The sequence below is a fragment of the Sinocyclocheilus rhinocerous genome, unplaced genomic scaffold (genome assembly GCF_001515625.1).
Source record: "Sinocyclocheilus rhinocerous isolate Xijiao unplaced genomic scaffold, SAMN03320098_v1.1 scaffold574, whole genome shotgun sequence".
NCBI lineage: Eukaryota > Metazoa > Chordata > Actinopteri > Cypriniformes > Cyprinidae > Sinocyclocheilus > Sinocyclocheilus rhinocerous.
In genome coordinates, this window is record NW_015659919.1 from 2,776,240 (window position 1) to 2,794,937 (window position 18,698).

The 18,698-nt window shown below is 38.2% G+C and overlaps 2 protein-coding genes across 6 annotated transcripts in view; one reads left to right on the plus strand and one right to left on the minus strand.

Moving 5' to 3' along the window:
- The window catches only part of LOC107724336 (uncharacterized protein KIAA1522 homolog), a 25,402-nt gene extending 14,890 nt beyond the window's left edge, over nt 1–10,512 (plus strand). The window contains exons 1-7 of one of the 3 annotated variants that reach the window (XM_016533218.1): nt 2,158–2,307; nt 4,611–4,766; nt 4,883–4,923; nt 5,445–5,571; nt 6,241–6,348; nt 6,511–10,128; nt 10,219–10,512. In XM_016533218.1, the coding sequence (XP_016388704.1) occupies nt 2,250–2,307; nt 4,611–4,766; nt 4,883–4,923; nt 5,445–5,571; nt 6,241–6,348; nt 6,511–10,128; nt 10,219–10,241 (4,131 nt within the window). In that variant the 5' untranslated portion in view covers nt 2,158–2,249 and the 3' untranslated portion in view covers nt 10,242–10,512. Of the gene's footprint in view, nt 1–2,157; nt 2,308–4,610; nt 4,767–4,882; nt 4,924–5,444; nt 5,572–6,240; nt 6,349–6,510; nt 10,129–10,218 lie in introns of those variants that run through there. The other 2 variants (XM_016533219.1, XM_016533217.1) reach the window with 2 other exon arrangements.
- Nucleotides 1–18,225, minus strand: part of LOC107724337 (tyrosine--tRNA ligase, cytoplasmic) — a 20,824-nt gene extending 2,599 nt beyond the window's left edge. Inside the window, exons 1-16 of one of the 3 annotated variants that reach the window (XM_016533222.1) lie at nt 18,155–18,225; nt 17,768–17,838; nt 16,374–16,520; nt 16,102–16,277; nt 15,769–15,898; nt 15,016–15,096; nt 14,344–14,436; nt 14,014–14,149; nt 13,854–13,939; nt 13,151–13,286; nt 12,899–12,999; nt 12,477–12,670; nt 12,228–12,369; nt 12,114–12,132; nt 4,137–4,251; nt 1,763–2,122 (exon numbers count right to left, since the gene is read on the minus strand). In XM_016533222.1, the coding sequence (XP_016388708.1) occupies nt 4,226–4,251; nt 12,114–12,132; nt 12,228–12,369; nt 12,477–12,670; nt 12,899–12,999; nt 13,151–13,286; nt 13,854–13,939; nt 14,014–14,149; nt 14,344–14,436; nt 15,016–15,096; nt 15,769–15,898; nt 16,102–16,277; nt 16,374–16,520; nt 17,768–17,824 (1,524 nt within the window). In that variant the 5' untranslated portion in view covers nt 17,825–17,838; nt 18,155–18,225 and the 3' untranslated portion in view covers nt 1,763–2,122; nt 4,137–4,225. Of the gene's footprint in view, nt 1–1,762; nt 2,123–4,136; nt 4,252–11,112; nt 12,133–12,227; nt 12,370–12,476; nt 12,671–12,898; nt 13,000–13,150; nt 13,287–13,853; nt 13,940–14,013; nt 14,150–14,343; nt 14,437–15,015; nt 15,097–15,768; nt 15,899–16,101; nt 16,278–16,373; nt 16,521–17,767; nt 17,839–18,154 lie in introns of those variants that run through there. The other 2 variants (XM_016533221.1, XM_016533220.1) reach the window with 2 other exon arrangements.
- Between the last annotated feature and the right edge of the window lie 473 nt (nt 18,226–18,698).

Here is an 18,698-nt window from a genome sequence, read left to right on the forward strand (position 1 = left end):
AATCAGATCTATCACATTGCAACAGACAACAGAGACATCCTGTACCACCACCTGGTGGACTTTATGGAACATTATTTTTATTTTATTAAAAAAAAAAAAAAATTAAAGATCAATAAAAATATAATATAAATATTAAATAAAAATTTTTTTTAAAAATTGTAAAATAAAATATTAGATAAAAACTTAAACTTAAAACTTAAAAAATAATTTGCTTTAGCAACTAAAACTAAAACTAAATAAAAATAAATAAAAGCTAAACAAAAAAAAATTCTAAAAAATAATAATGCTAAAAATTAATTTTGCTTATGTAAACCTAGTAGCTAATAGCCAAGTCAACTGATTGTTTAGGTTATGCTTCTGTAATTTACCATTAAATGGCCTATGTATCATTTGTTTCCTGTGCATAGGAATACAAAAGCTTCAGTGTAAAGAAACTCAAGGGTCTGGTGGTGGTTTAAAGGCATGCATCAACCCTCATCTCACACCATGTGCCAGATGGTGTCTTTTGGCTCTCCTGATAAATATTAATGGGATTTCTGGAATTGAACAACAGGCAGTTGGTAGACTGAGTGCAATCTGAATGACAGACTGAAAAAAGAAAAAGATTCCAAAATAATCAACTGCTTAGAAACATAATAGCTCACCTCTCAAACATCTCAGAGAGTGGAGATATGATTCATACATGCAGATGTGGTGAATCTCTGTTCAAAGCTAAGAATGGAAAGTTTGCCAGCCGAAATAGTGACCTTTCTATCTCGGTTTGAAGTAACGCCCATAATTCTAAGCCAACTGCACTTGAGTCTCTATTCAGCGCCAAAACCAGTGACTGTGAAGCGAGTGCAGACATGGGACGTCTGATAAATGGTTTAATGATAAAACACTGCTGCAACCCCTGCAGAGGTATACGAAACATACCAAGTAGTAGCTATGTTACTCTAAACCTGAAATAATCAATTAAAATGGTTTCTGACATCTGCTGTTCTTGCTTATCTCTTCTCTGATACTTAAAGCTGTAATGAAACCTCTCTTTGCATTGTGTTTTTAAGAAACTAATAAATAACTTCCAAGATATGTAGTTAGAACACCATGATAAATAAACTATGTGCATAAGACAAATATACAAACAATCTGAGAACAGTTCTTTTCCATAAAATGGAAGTTTCAAATATCAGAATGCTATCACATGGCTTCAAAAGTCTTGCAAAATAGTGCATGAGTCATGGATTTTTATGATATTTTTATGTTTTTCACCATCTTTTTGGAGCTTTACTATACTTTCATTGTATGGAGAAAAGCAGAATGAACTTTTTTCAGAACATCTCCTTTAGTGCTTTACAGGTTAGAACAGTTTGAGTAACTGAATTTTGAAAATGAGCAGCAGAAATTTCCGTTTTGGGTAAACAACGTTCAAATAATGATCATCATACCTGCTAAAACACAAGGCCTTTGCAATTTGAATCACAGGGATCATCAGCTTTGCTCATTAGTTCATGTAACACACCAATACTAGTCAACATACACTCACTGGCCACTTTATTAGGTACACCTTGCTAGTACCGGGTCGGACCCCCTTTTGCCTTCAGAACTGCCTTAATTCTTCGTGGCATAGATTCAACAAGGTTTTGGAAACATTCCTCAGAGATTTTGGTCCATATTGACAATGTCATCTCTAACCAGTCTGCCCGTTCTCCTCTGACCTCTGACATCAACAAGGCATTTTCGTCCACACAACTGCCGCTCACTGTATATCAAACAATACTAGTCAACATATATCAAGAAGTCTATTCCTTTTACTATTTATGATGTTTACTATGGGTCAAATCATGGAGCAGATGCTTTAATCTGAGTTTGGCATGTTTCCAATCAGATTTTAAGGGTGGCAGATTAGCCAGGCTCCCTTGTCAAGGCGAATCCCAAATTCAGTCCACAATGGAGGAAACCAGCCAACACTTTGGGGGACACCACTCAGTAAGATGCTGACAAAAGCCGGGGCAAGGGGTGCGGGGAGATGAAGAGGGGTGGTAATGATCAGGGCAGCTGGAGGATTGGTGGCACACAGCAGATCTCATTGTGTCCGACCTGATTATCCTTCACGGGAGACAGCTAGTTGACATCAGTTAGTCTGCAGCCGAAGAAGTGGAGAGTTAGTCATGATGCTGCTTGGTGAAAGAGTTTCTCTCTTATCATTCAAATAAAAGACACTTTCAAACTACAATGCTCTCTGCCTGGACTGTTATCTCACGATAGACATGGTGGTCTTCATTAGTAAAAACGTTCTTTTTCTGTTGTCAATCTTCAAAAAGAAGGGTGAGTAGATTCATGAATTTATAGGTGATTATTCACCTTCAAACATAAATATTTCTGCTAGTTCTTAAGAATTTTCAAGTTTTTATATATTTTCTCTCCATTGTGAGTCTTGATTATTCTAGTTAATTTTTCTAGACTGGTGTTAACAAATGTTGTAAAGGTATTGGCTACTCTCAGTTGTATTTATTAAAAGTTATCTGTGTACCTGTATATTTAACCGGTGGCTTCTCTTTGCTTAAAATGTTGGGACTTTGAGAATGTGCAATGAAATGGTCATAATGAATTTACAGACTCAATACTAATGTGTCCAAACAGATAGAGATAATTATTTTTACTAAAAAGAAAATAAGGTTTCAAGTCCATTACCATTGCTGTCACTTTGGCTTTTCATACCTGAGATAACAAGGTCAGGAGCCACGTTCAGTTCAATCCTTAGCATGCACACTTAATTTCATTTTAAATGTATACCTTTATACTAGGGTACATTGTTTGTAAATGTTCGTTTTCATCTAGTACTCTTAAAATTAACCAAAGTAACGGAATGTTTCAGGTTAAATACAAGATAAGCTTCATAAAAACTTGTCTCAATTTTAAAATCAAACCCATAAAATGTGTCGACTGAAATCCACTTAAAAATGGAAGTCTGTTGTTGAATTGGTGAATATTCAACCCGATCTCACAACAAATATTTGACAAGGTGGCAAATTTTTACGAATTTGTGAAAAATTTTATTTATTTTACGTGGTGGCAAATTTGTAGGAATTCGTACGAAGGACTACACCCCACCCCGCCCCTAAACTTAACCATTACAGACAATTGTATGAGTGAGGTCTTACGAATTCGTACGAATTAGCCACCTCGAAAAATATGCACGAATTGGCAGTGAGATAGCGTTGGAATATTTGCTGTATATTGGAGTATAAAGTACACTGTTAATGTTTTTTTTACGAACTGAGTTGTATTTAACATGAAACATTCCTTTAACTTGAATAATTTGCAAAAAGGACTCATACAGTGCACTTGCCTACAGTGTGTGTTTTGACTTTCTGTTGTACCACAATTCCTGTAGTCAGTGCCAGGACACCTGACACCCCCTATGGGGTGTACTATACAAGAAGCTTAAAAGTTGATACTGAGTGAAGAGTTAGAAATCTGCATAAATGGCTAAGAGACTGAGGAGAAGATCTCGGTTAAGGGAAAGTCCCCGTCATAAAACACTCATTAACTCCATTTTGCAATGCCTTTCAGAAGCATCAAAACTGTTGTTATCTCATGGCCAGTAGTTTAAGGCACTCAGGAGGTCCGTAAGGAAGATGATAGGGGTACGAGTATGAGGCTTCTCACTGTTCCTTTGAGAGTGCCCCAGTCTAACGATAGGCCACCCTCAAGTGTCCCGTTTCTCCCTATTGTAAAGTTAACAGTGAGTCTCAGTGCAAGCCAGACACGAAGGCCACTAAGGTAATTCATAGTGCTTTGATGTTTGCAATGCTTGCATGTTTTACGATTAATTTTGCCTATAATAGATATTTGAAAATGAAATCCAGTTTATCGGATTTTCTATAAAATCTGCTAACAGGAACAAGTGCTGTATCATGACTACTGAAATTTAGGTGCATTGCCCTTGTTTAGAGGATTTATATCAGCTCTTCAGCTTGGTTATAAACAAATACTTGACTGGGTGATTTCAGAATGAAACTGATTACATATTTAAAGAAAGACAAGACAAGTTCTTCCTGCGAATGCAGAGGCTCTTGTGCTGCCATATGTTAAACAGAGGCAAGCAAAGGGTAATCTGGTATTTCAAGGAATTAAAGATCAGAAGAGATTACCTTGTCACAGCATGAGTGTGAAGTCCATTACTATGTTGGAAATCTACAATCAACATGTGCCTCTAACGTCCATCAAAATCTGACTAGAATTAGCTGCCAGCTTTAGCAGGTGTTGCTGTTGGATCGAGAAAGAATGGGCATAGTTGGAGCACTTGACAGCCAGATTTCTGAGCTTTGACTGCACTTCATTCACAAAACGGGTGTGCGGAAATCTTCAGTCAGTCATATTTCAAATTTCTCACGGAAATGAAAAAAAATTGAAAGGGGCAATTTGTAAATGTTGCCCTTTTTGTGCCTTTAGCAAAGATGTCTTGCTTATGCATCACTATTTTGATTTGATTTGGAAGAAATTTTTCTTAAATTCTCCTTGAAAACTGGCTGCGATTTGATAATCTCATTCTGCATGTTTGGGAGAATGACTACATCCATTTTTTACGAGAATAACAATACCTTTCCCCTTCCCTCTATTTTTAGCAGACCAAAAGCAGAATGAGCCAAGAAAGCTGACTGTACACTACACGGCCTCCCAGCACTACCAGGAGAATGTGTTCATAGAGGGAAGCAGACCACAGTACCTGGAAGACCTGCATACTGAGGCCCAGGAAGGACTGAAGATACTACAACAGGAGGGTGAGCCTTATGCCCATCTTTTGTTACACAAAACACTGGTCTATGACAACCTTAATGCACTGCTCACAGTCTGGCCTTCTAACTGATGCACCTCACTCAGTCTTTCTTCCATGCAGAGAACAAAAATGGAGTGGACTTTCAGGATGATCAGACTGTGGTAAGCCTCCAAAGATTATATATCAATATCCATGGCAGTTTCCACAAATATGGTAATACTTTAGGATCCCATTCTGCTTTTTTAAAGTATTAAAACTCCTTTTTTTCTTGGTTTGTCAGACAATAGTTTATTCCAACATAAAATTAGATTAGCATGAAAAGCTGCTCAGTTTAAACAAATCAAATATTTTGCCAGTTTTGACCTGTTCCATCTCCTAGGTCTGGTCTTGAACTTTCAACTGTATCTAACAAATAAAATCATTAAAACGGAGTCATAAAACTTTAATTACTTAAATGTTTAGGGCCTGGTTCCAACAAACCCCTGAGGATAATCTTTAGTTGTAATTTTAAGGGAGTTACCACTAAGAGGTTTTTCTTTTCTCTTTTTGTCAACTTAATGCAGGCCCTATCTTGTATCCTATTCATTCAATCACTTAACTCTTTAAAATGTAAACGTATATGCATAAACTGAACCTTTAATGGATCACTTACAATTTACTGATGACCTCCATTTCTCCACAGCCAGAGGAAGATACAAGCTCAAAAGAAAGAGATGAATCACTTGAGACTGACAGCACTGCTGGACACTCCGTCATTTCAGTGTCAACCGTCTCAGCAGTCTCCTCACATCCAGTGCTTACACGGCAAGGTATACAATGCTGACTTACTAAGAAGGTCTAGAAATAAACCATGCTTAGTGGCACATACTACCTCTTTTGTTTTTTTCCCTCTAAAGCGTTTTCAGGTTTAACAGTGCACTCGTTTGCCACCCTTATAATCTGCATTGTAGTGAGGCAATGCAAACACAAAGTCATGCATTTGGTCAAAAAAATGTTATGATCTGTCCTGTGATAGGTTCTGAGAAAATGTGATATCAATCAAAATGATATCAGTTAAGATTAAATAAAAAACGTGTTTGTTAGTTCACCAAAAAATTTAAATTCTGTCATTAATCACTCACCCTCATGTCGTACCAAACCTGTAAGACCTTTGTTCATCTTCGGAACACAAATTAAGACATTTTTGATGAAATCCAAGAGCTTTCTGACCCTGCATAGACAACAAGGGAACTACCATGTTCAAGACCCAGAAAGGTAGCAAGGACATCATTAAAATAGTCCATGTGACATCATTAATTAATGACAGAATTTTCATTTTTGGGTGAACTATGCCTTTAATGTAGTGAAGCCATCACTCCGAGTATGACTTGAGATTTAATTTGGAATAACAAAACAAAACCTGAAGAAACTGAAGAAAACCGCATGATACATTTTTTTTCTTTGTATTCAATCTCTGTATGTTGTACCACTCCCTTTAGGTTCCACATTTAAACCCTTGAACCCAGTTAAACGACTGGACAAGACCAAGAGGAGAAGTAGAAGAACAACTATAATGGGCATACCACAACAAGTCCAAAGAGAACTGGGCATGTAAAACGGTGTTATTTTCAAAAATTAAGAAAACAGTTTTTTTAGCATGACATACCTTAAAACAGCAACTAAAATGGCAATGACAGATATATGAGATTACACAAACTGTTATGCCTAAAACAGAAGAATGACATTACTTCGTTTTATTTCTATTAAAGATATGGCAAGAGGACCTATACTGCAGCAGCGTCCAAATGGAGAACATGACAGTGAAGATGATTCCTGTGGCAGAGTGGTCATCCCAACAATTGATGGAGAGCTTTCTTCAGTAAATCATGAAGGGGCTCGTGTACACCTGCAGAACATTGAGGTTCTTCAGACACCAAGAGATGAGGAGTTTCTAATAAACCACATCCATTCTGTCTACCAAGATGAGTTAAACCAAAAGCTTGGGATAGGAGTATGCCCTACACAGAGGCCAAAGTCTCTTGCTGTGCCAGGGATGACCACTTACTCTTTACTGCATGAGCCTCAAGGTCCTGTTATGTCTATTTCGCCACAGGCAACTTATTTATCTAAGATTATTCCAAACGCAATTCTGCCTGCTGCAATAGACATCATTGAAATTAATCATGATCACAGCCGGCGCAGTACAAGTACAGTTAGCAAGAGTAGTTTAGCATCAGCTAGTCCAGCTTCTTCACGATCTGGAGGTGACACAAATCAAGATCCAACTACCGCTAGCCCCAACAGGAGCCATTCCCAATCATCTGAGACGATCGTCTCCAACTCCTCCACAATCTCTTCAAAAGCAAAGTGTCTACCAACATTTGTTGCTGACAGCACCAAAGTAGTTTCCGATTTAATCCCAAAGGACACAAGTGTTACAAGCTCAAGCAGTTGTAAAAGCTCTAACAGTAACGGTACAAATCACAGACTGGACCACAGGGAGATGGGTGAAGCAGGGGAAAATGTCAGAAACAGCCATTCATTCTCTCGTAGTCTTTCTATAATGAAGACAAAATTGCCACCAGCACCACCTCAGAGAACCTATTCCCTGCACCATGAAAAACTTAAGTGGAGATCAAGGGAACTGGTAGACATAAAAAGTTTCAAAAATATGGCCCCAGATGATGTGCAAACAGGTAGAGATCTTAGTGGTCCAAAAGACCAGCAGTCCACCAATAATGAGAAGAGGTCTGTCCATTCTTCAGTGCTCAACTCATCAAGAGAATGCAGCCCACTTAGTCCTGATCAAGCTTTTACTAGAAGTCATGTCAGATCAGGTAACTCATCCCCACAGAAAACTGGAGAAGAATCTGGTGAAAACAAATTTGATAGGACTTTGTCTCCTTCGAGTGGATACTCAAGCCAAAGTGGGACACCTACGCATTCCCCTAAAGAGGTCAGTCCCTCCTCACCTGGAAAGAGAAGAGTTAAGCCTTCAAAGCCTGAGAGAACAGGTGTACGGACCTCGCCGGTGGTTTCAGTCTCTTCATCAATGACATCTCTATCTTCAGTCACATCAGACATGGCACATCATGACATTCAAACCAACACCAATCCATCAGAGCTATTAAAGTGCTCCCCAACTGTTACAACAGTGAAGAACAAGGTGACACTGACACACCCAACTATTCCCCAAAGGGAACTGTTCAACATTCCCCCTCCACCCAAGGTAAAAGCCCCATCTCCCCCACCCCCTGAAACCTGGATTCACAATAAACGCACGCTTGAACTATTATGTGGCCCAGGTCCAAACCCCCATAGGTTACATCAGCTTCAAAAACAGCAAAAAGACTCATTAATAGGTAAAAAGCAAAACACGAATTCCATACAAATCACTGAACAAATGATCCCAAAGATACAGACAACAGAAGAAATTAAGTCAGGTACCAAACTGGAGAACAAAGAAGCTGTAAAAGAACAAAAAGAGTCCATGTCATCACAAGTGCACGAACAAATGATGGCAGAACCTCCAGATTTGAGGCATAATGAAAGCTCAACATTACACAATGTGCTAAATGAACTAGAAAGTACAAAAATCCCTACAGAGGTCAACCAGAGCGTTCATACACAAGATCAGAGAACTGAAGAGGATCAAAAGGAAAAAGGAAGCCAAATACTCCCAACAACGAAGGTACCAACTATCAAAATTGATCAAAGTATGCTGTCACAAACAAACTGTAAAGTCAAAACAAGTCCTGAAATTGTGAGCACAACATGCACCCGAAGGAATGACGAAAACAGTGAGGAGAACAAAGGAAACTGCATTGTTAAGGACATTCTCAATCATAAACAATTGCAAACTCTCGGCATAGAAGTACCTGAGGTCAATGGCATTTCTCCTCCTCCTTCTCCACCTCCAGAACACCACCCTCCACCACCGCCTACTAAAAAGACATCAGCCTCCTCAGGGTCTATACCACCATCTGATGAAGGGGAACAGAAGCAAGAAACAGAGGAACAGGTGGCTCTTCTGGAGTCTTCTTGGCCTCCACCACCGCCACCAATGGAAGAATCAACTGACTTGATGTTTGAGGAACAAGATGAACTTGACTTCCCCCCACCACCTCCCTCGTTCATCCATGAACCCCTTTCGGAGGCATCTGCCAATTGCCACGAAGAGTCCTGTGAACAGCAAGACAATATAGAATTGAGGTCATCTAATGCCTCAGATATGGCTAGCAGTCCAGACCAAGACTCCAAAATACAGACCATTCTGCCAGCAAGAACTGTACAAAATGATATGGAGGACAGGCAAGAAGATAAGCCTTGTAACAATGTCTCACACTTCTCTGTGGACAAAGGTGGCATGGAAACTGTAGCTCCTACTAAAATGTCCTCTCTTTTACCAGATGAACTTGTACAAGGGGAGGAAATGCCAACTTTGTCAGCACAAGATTCATCAGAGCAAACATCACTTGATACCCAAGCAGATTCCACTAACGTGCCGCTTGCACCTCCACTTCCAGTGGAAGACCAATCCACTGTTAACTTCCGAAGGCAACTGAGCCTCGTAAACAAAGACAGCCGGAGCAAAGACCTGCTTTGTCGTCACAAAAGCACACTTATTCCAAAGGAGGATGCCAACATTCCCCTTGTCACACCTTCCTTGCTTCAGATGGTTCGACTAAGATCTGTAAATGTAGGTGAAGATCAAGTTAACAATGATACCAAACCAAGCACTGAGGCCACAACAAATGAGGATCACAGTATTACTAGTCAAGCAACGCCACAAAAGCCTATTCGCAAATCCTTGACCTTGAAGTCCAACTCACCTGCTAAATCATCTCCTGCTCCAGCCACAGTCCCATCCAAGCGTCTTCAAGAGGCCATACGTATGAAGACTGCTGCAATGTCCTCCAGCGGAGTACCTGCAATGCTCAATCTACACTTTTTCTCAAACAGTAGTGCTAGTTCACCTGTGCCATCCCCTAAAACACCAGACGGCTGTGACTTACACAAGTCCCCTGCATCTACAGCCAGCTTTATCTTCTCAAAAAGCACAAAGAAAGTTGTCATTGAAACGCCTACTTCTCCTGAGGTCCAAGCAAGCCTCAAACAAAGTCTTGCAGCTGAGATAATGCAGGTTTCTGACCAAGCCAAGACAATGGTTACAAATGGAACAAAAAAGCCAATTAAGGTGCCGCCACCTGTTGCTAAGAAACCAGTGCATGGAACAAATCCTCCCAATAAGACAGAGAATGCAACACCGGATAAGACTGAGATCTTGACAAATAAAAAAATAACAAGGGTTGAAGTTAATGGGCAAAGTGATCAAGTGCATCCTGCTGGTCAGCGAGCACAATCATTAGGAAACCAGAAGCAAACAAGTAAGGAAGCATTCACTGGTTATTTTAGTTTGTGCATGAAACACAGACAGAACCATGCAAATGATCATTATAATTATATTTCTTTTTCAGGAAGTACAGAGACTGCATGTTGAAGAGTCAGGACACACGAGTTGAGTTTTGATTGGACTGTTTAGTCACAGTATGGGAAAAACACGAGGACAAAGCAAGTGATGAAAGCCCAAGATAGATCTTGTTCAAGGATCCATGGATACCACAGCTGTCTTAAGGAGAAATGGCCTTCAAATGTATGCAAAAAGCTTTTCCCCAATCTGTTTTATACAATAGCTTTATTACAGCTTTCAAGTATTTTTCTAAATGAGTTTGTCTGCTCTGGGAAAAGTCCTTTTAGTTTATTGTGGACTTGAAAAGCTAATGACTGCAAGACTGAACTGACATCTAGTGGTCACTAGTGGTAGTAATCACTGCTTGGCGCAAAAAAGTCAAAACCTGTTATAATTGTATTTTTTTTACATACAAATATGCCCAAGCACACAGATTGACTACTAGCTTTTAATGAGATTCTACTAACAGTTTTAAAAGTTTTAGTGCTACTGCAATCAACTTTCAGAATTTGCTTTCAGCAAATGTTTAATTATACATGTACAGAACCATCTGTTACCTTTATGAATTTTGCAGTATGCTGACTATAGCTGAACATATACACATTTACGTATTTACTTTTCATTAGATTAAAGCACTTAGCTAAATGCTGCATTTCTTTTTAAACCAGCAAACAGGTAAGAGTATTGACTGATGGTCCCTCTAAAATTGATGTAAAAAACATACATACACAAATACTTTAGTAGCTGTTTACGTTAAGGGAGGAGTGAACAGAATTACTACACTGTTTTAAAAATAAATATGCATTAAAGATATTTATAGATTTACCTTGTTTTGACTGTTTTTAACTTGCATGCTTTTCAACATTACCGACAGCCATACATTCGTAACATCATATATAAGCCCCCCATACCACTATGTTTTGTTTTCGAAGGATGTTATCTGGAAAATCTACTTTTTTTATATATATTGTACAACACAATATATAAGTGAATTATATTTTCCATAATCTTTAATCAATCATTAAATTGTATTGCTCATATTGACGGTGTTTCAAAATAGGCTCCCAAACATTTGTCAGGTTCATATATTTAAATATCTCTTTTCAGCAGATCAAACTCTAAAAGTACCTTCAAAGGCATTTCTATTATCATTCCATCAAGACATATAGCAAACGGTTATGAATCGTTGTTGTTTATTTCAATGAATTTGGTTAACATCAGATGAGTTCTGAATGTTTTATTACATGAAATTCCTTTTTTCTCTGTGAAGTAAGCTAACTAATGCTAAAATATGTATCCACAACAGTTTGAGTATATAGACTGTCCATGTCTGAACCGTTTCCACTGATGATTAAATAGTTTGAACATTGTCAGACTGGAGACTGATCATTGTAAGCAATGATCTAGTTCCAGACATGGCACAACAGGAGGACCTGAGTTTAAGGATAACAGATGAACTCCTGCAAGAGTCTTCATTTGTTATTCAAACAAATGAGCATGACATTATTTACTGCAGTACTTTGTGTAAAACATCCTGGACGGCAATACATGCAATGTAAAGCACAGATGATACCTAGATGTATTTTGCTGCAGTAATCATGTGCTATTAGATCATTCACAGGTTGATATGGCTGAATGGGACCGTTGAAATTAAATAATGGCATTATAAGCCATTTTCTTCTCCATTAGAGTCAGTTAACAGTTTAGGATGGCTATGATGAGCAATACCTGACACTGTGTACTTGTCACGGGGATACTGGGCTGTCATTCAAACTAGCTTTGAGGATTTTGAGAGAAATGGTGAAGACAACTAGCTAATATTTCCACCCTTCAGTGTTTTACAGGTGATCTGTCCTAGTTTGGTCATCAGATTTTGCTCTTTCCATTGTGCAACACACTCGCCTGAGATCTTCAGATCCACCTGAAGAGATCAGACAAATAAACATACAACCAAGAATAAGACACAGTGATACTTTAATATGAATCTTTAAGTACAAAGATATAAAACTCACATACCTGCAACTTTTCAAACACCTTTTTCTTTGGTTTCAATTCATCATCTGGTTTGCCTGATTCATATCCTTCTACATAAACACGGTCTCCTGGTACTGATCCTTCTGGTGGATCCAAAGGCTCCACTTTCCTGGGCTCTCCCTCACTGAAGACCATCACATTTAGAAAGATCAAAAATCAAGATGATTTATACTATAAGAACTTAGCTGATTGAATGAAATGGTTGAATTAGAGTGCATCAGTCCTACTAACACTGAAGCGCAGAGCAGCATGGCTTGAGATTCAATCCCCCTCATCTTCTGGGGCTTTAGGTTGCATAACAACACAACAAGACGATCCTGAAGCTGCTCCTGTGAGAGGTAGGCCACCAGTCCACTCACTACGGTCCGTGGCTGTTCCTCACCCACATCAATCTTCTCTAAACACAGTGAGTCTGCATCTGGATGCTAACAGGTCAAGAAACAAGGTTATTTAAAGGGGTCATATGATGCTGCTAAAAAGAACAGTATTTTGTGTATTTGGTGTAATGAAATGTGTTTATGCGGAATGTTTTAAAACATTATTTTCCACATACTGTACATTATTGTTTCTCCTCTATGCCCCGCCTTTCTGAAACGCGTAACACTATTTTACTAGAAAAAAATACTCATAAAATTATAGCTGGCTTTCTCTACCTTTTCTACACTGATGACTTTGCCAACTCTGATGTCCAATCTAGATGGGATGACCTCCTCTTCATCTACAGTTTGTTTAGGGTTTCCCTTTGCTCCTCCTTCTGTGAAGCAATGACAATTTCAACGTATGTGTAAATGGATGTGGAAGTTCTTCCTTGTCCTAAAACTTAATCTAGAACTTGAAGAAACACTGTTAAATGGGTTCACAAGTGTCAGTGATTATGTTTTTAGATATTGTGTATTTTCACTCACTGTTTTTGGAGGGCTCTGGGTAAGCTGATGCTGTCAGTTTCTTCAACTCTAGGGTCTCAAACTTCTTCCTGATTGGGTCCAACAGTTTGTTAAGAGCCAACTCTACTGAAGCCTTCAGGTCACCAGGATGGATTTGCTGCAGGTAAGCAATGCAGGAGCTCAACATAGGATGCTCAACTCGATTTATGTAAACATATGTTTTTCATACATTAAAGGGATAGTTCACCCAAAAATGAATATTCTGTCATTAATTACTCACCCTCATGTCATTCCAAAGCCGAAAGACCTTCGTTCATCTTCTGAACACAAATTAAGATATTTTTGATGAAATCAGAGAGCTTTCTGACCCTGCATAGACTGCAAGGGAACTACCACAATCAAGGCCCAGAAAGGTAGTAAGGACATTGTTAAAATATTCCATGTGATATCAGTGGTTCAACCGTAATTTTATGAAGCATAATATTACGGTTCAACCACTGATGTCACACGGACTATTTTAACGATGTCCTTACAACCTTTCTGGGCCTTGAACATGTCAGTTGTGTTGCTGTCTATGCAGGGTCAGAAAGTCAGAAAGAATTTGTGTTCTGAAGATGAATAAAGGTCTTATGGGTTTGGAACGACATGGGGGTGAGTAATTAATGACGATTTTAATTTTTGGGTGAACTACCCCGTCAAGTAAATATAAGTATTGTTTAGATACCTCTGCAGCAAAGTCCTTATCTACTTCCTCATAGTCTGTGTAGACTTTGTCACCTCCCCACTTTGGATCTCTTTTAATTATAAACTCTAAAAAACAGAACACATCATTAAGCACTTAACTAGATGTTTTTCCAAAATTATTATTTTTTGCCTGAACTCACCAGAGTGCAGAGGGAAAAGCACATGTTTGACAAAGGACAGAACTCCATTATTCTCCACATTTCCAGGCTCACAGAAGGCTCTCTTTAACTTCTTCTTCACCTCTTGGTTCTTATCCAGCAGGTCAATCTTGGATTCCTGTAGCAGATATGAAAGTTTGAGAATGATGAATCTTAGTGTATCAACCTGACACCTGGAATACAACAGCATACGCCATTATCCCATCCTGCAGAATCAATACGATTCTTTAAATACATGAATCGAAGAATGTGATCGTAAATCTTTATCTTACAACATTCTTGAAATCTTTGAAGGTGTAAATGGTAACGTACCTCCTCAGAGGAGCTCATCTTGCCCCCCGTCAGTCCAGGCACCATTGGGTTCATCATGTGGATACGTTTGGTGTACCCAAGAGAGGGCAGATACTGCAAAAAAAGAGAAAACAACAATTCTAAAACACAAAATATATCCAGCAAACATACCCATATATTTATTGGGATCAGGACAGAGTAACATCAAATCAGTATGACATCATGACAGAAAGCTTGATTCACACATTATTCTGTCCACTCATTGCATCTGATGCTACACAGAAACATTTAAGACTTTATATTTTTTGCTTTAGTGTACAAGTAGGAAATACCAACTTTACATTTTTTAAAGTTTTTCTACAAATATTATAATCAAGTTTGATTTTTTTGTATTTCCTACTGGCAAGCTAAAGCAAAAAATGCAAAAGAAGAAAAAACATTAAATCCAAAACTTTTGAGAAGCATCTATTGTGCCTAAGACTTTTACACAGTACTGTATAGGTGAGCATTAAGTTTTAAAACATCTTAAGGGGTCATATGATGTTGCCTCAAAGAACATTATTTTGTGTATTTGGTGTAATGAAATGTGTTTATGCGGTTTAAGGTTCAAAAAACACATTATTTTCCTCATACTGTACATTATTGTTACATCATATGACCCCTTTATGGAATAAGAAATAGGTAAAAATGTACCTTCTCTGCTAATGTGAAGATCTTCCTTTGGTCCACACCACCGAACTGAGCATCTACTTTTAAGTATTCCTCATCCAGTGCCTGACAGAAATGAAAAACAATGTCACAGTGTCTGGAATAAGCAGTAAATTTGAAAATAGAACAGAACGCCAAAAAAAAGAAAATCATCCAATCCAGAAATGTAGGTTTAAATAAATGAATAAAGTACTAAGAAGTACTGATAACCATACACTACTGTTTAAAAGTTTAGAGTCAGTAGGACTTTTTGTTTTGTTTAATGCTCACAATAACTTTTCTATTTTAAAATGATTATTCAGAAATCATTCTAATATGCTGATTTGCTGCTCAAGTAACATTTCTTATTATAATGTTGAAAACAGTTTCATATTTTGTGGAAGAAAAATAAATTTAAAAACAAAAAAGAGTCACAAAAAATATTTTTTCAAATAATATAATTGTCTTTCCTGTTACGTTTGATCAATTCAATGCACCCTTGCTGAATGAAAGTATTTATTACTTTAAAAAAATTAATAATAAAATACTGATTCCAAACTTGTGAACAGTAGTGTAGAAATACATAACAAGCAGCATAATTTTAATGGGTTGTATATTTGCATTTGCACCAATATGAAAAAATAAGTAGGTTTTTAAAACTGACTCCATGTTCACATTATTATTGAAAACAAATACTTACAGACCCTTCTAGAAGACTACAAAGATGAGGAAAATGTTAGCAGAAGATGGTCTGCATACCTGTAGTCCAGGATACAGCAGGCCACTCAGAAGAGGATGCTCAACCTGTTTGACCACCTCAGCACCTGCTTTCTTGGCATCATGTTCAGTGACCATGGATGACAGTCGGTAAACATCCAGAGTGTACTCTCTATAATAAATCAACCACACAAAGCATTTGCCTTCTTCTTAAAGAAATAAGAACCACAAACATCATCTTTGTATTCATTGTAAGAAAAACATGTTTGGCAACACAACAAAACATATCTCTTCCTAAAAACCATTTGGTCAATTATCATCCTATGTAACTGTTTGAAATTATAGCTACAGTATTTAAATAAAAGGGACGGTTACCTGCTGAGCTGATAGTCTGTGCCTTTAACAAATTTGAGTTTGTCGAGGGGAACTCCAATGCTCTCCAACATGGCCTTAATGATCTGCTCATAATACTGCACCCTGAGCTCCAGCAGCTCCCAGGGAGCTTTCATGTTGTCCAGATAGGCATGGAGATCAGCAAAGAGGATGGTCACCTACAGAACAGAAACATCAATAGTTATACACACCAACGCCCTGACAAATTGTCCATGCAAGTAATAAAATACCAATACAGAACACCAGAGACAAACCTCACAGCCCGCCTTCAGGAAGTCAGCAATCTTTGACATGGGGACAAAGTAGGCCACATGGGGTTTGCCCGTGGTTGCTGTTCCCCAGTAGACCTTCAGTTCCCTCTCCTTCAGGATCTCCTTCAACCTCTCCTCACCAAGAACCTCCTGAGAAAATAACAGTGGCAGAAACAGTCTTTTGAAATTGACAGAACAGACACCTCATTAACTGTGCATGTAAAAAAAAAAAACTAAATAATGAATATCTTCAAAACAACAACAGACATACTTCAAATGTTAAATATGTTTTTGAGCTGTTACAAGGAATTTGGGAATCTCTTAAAGGGATAGTGCACCCAAAAATGAAAATTTGATGTTTATCTGCTTACCCCCAGGGCATCCAAGATGTAGGTGACTTTGTTTCTTCAGTAGAACACAAACGAAGATTTTTATTGCAGTCTGTCAGTCATATAATGGCAGTCAATGGGCTCCACGGCTTTGAGAGTAAAAAAAAACATGCACAGACAAAACCAAATTAAACCCTGCAGCTCGTGACGATACATTGATGTGTAAAGACACGAAACGATCGGTCTGTGCAAGAAACTGAACAGTATTTATATCATTTTCCACCTCTGATCCACCGCAATGTCCAACTGTCCTGAGCGCGTTCACAACATCCGGCACGTGACGTCAAATACATACGGTTGGGCAAAAAATTCCACGTTGTCTGATGATATATCAAAATCGTCTTCCATTGTGATGACCTGTACTTCTAAATATCTTTAGATCATCGCAGTGCTAGTGAACACGTACACAATCTCTCTGCACTGTGTAAATAATGAGTGAAGTAAACGCGTGACAGATTGCTTCCGCACATGCGTCTACCATCATAGATATGTATAGATTCCCTCTTCAAACGCTCCAGATACGTTGACGCGTCTGCCATTTTGGAACATATCGCGGCCCATTGAAACAGTCACTAATGAGGCATCTACTTATATATATCCATGTCTACTATGCCAGAGCAGGTACACATCACGCGCAGGATGTTGTGAACGCGCTCAGGACAGTTGGACATTGCAGTGAATCAGAGGTAAAAAATCATATAAATACTGTTCAGTTTCTTGCACAGACCGATCGTTTTGTGTCTTAAGACCTCAATGTATCATCACGAGCCGCATGGTTTAATTTGGTTTTGTCTGTGTATGTTTTATGACTCTCAAAGCCGTGATTCCCATCCACTGCCATTATATGACTGACAGACTGCAAAGGTTTGAGTTAAAAATCTTCGTTTGTGTTCTACTGAAGAAACAAAGTCACCTACATCTTGGATGCCCTGGGGGTAAGCAGATAAACATCAAATTTTCGTTTTTGGGGGAACTATCCCTTTAACATCTTTCCCTGCAGTTTCTCACCTGAAGGTTTCTGGTGATGAGCTGGAACTTCTCATCAGGACTCAGCTGCTCTCCCATGATGTCTGCTGCTTCTGTGCGAATGGAGTAATCACAGGCTTATATAACAAATAACGAGGCTAAACTCAATTTGTGGTTCTGGTAGAAGCCATATGTCAAAACTGTTATTTTTAGGAACAGTTATTCAGCCCCGAGTTAAAATGACGTCTGCTATGAATGAACCTCTGAGGATGAGCTGTCTTATGTAACGTTATCCATTTCCCAGAGTGATAGAAACACCTCAAAGCAGTAAATAGGTCGGTATAAAATGTAATACTATCCTTATAAAATGTCAGTGATAATAGATGACAAAAGCTCAGATATTTAATAAAAATTCACATTAAATCTCACCGGTGGTATCTGAGAAACGTGTGTGCCGGTGACAGGCTTTTCCTGTTGAAAGATTTCATCACGTATTTCATAATAAAAGCCCCTCAGATATATCTATGAATGAAAGTTAGTTTTATCAATTTATGTACACGAGTTATATTAAATATATATATAAATAAATATAATAAATATTTGGATATATCGGTGAAATATATTAGACATATATAGCAAAATGTGTATTATTAAGCTATTTTTTTATATTTTGCTTTGTAATGATAGTGTTGCATCAGCTCTGAACAATCGCTTGTCCAGCTATTCAACAGCAGGAAGAGTAATCGAGTGCGTAAAGATGCGACCCATTGAGCTGTTGTCTTTCTCCTCCAGGAGGCGCTCCTACACTGACCCTGTTGAGACTGCGAGATTTTTCTGCCCGTCTCTCCTTTTTGAAAAAAAAAAATGGACTAACACTTTGAAAACCGCGTTTTAAAACCGATATTGATAATAGTTCATAATGAAATAATATGACACTGAAGAAAAGCCACAGTGAAATGGAATAATAAAAAAA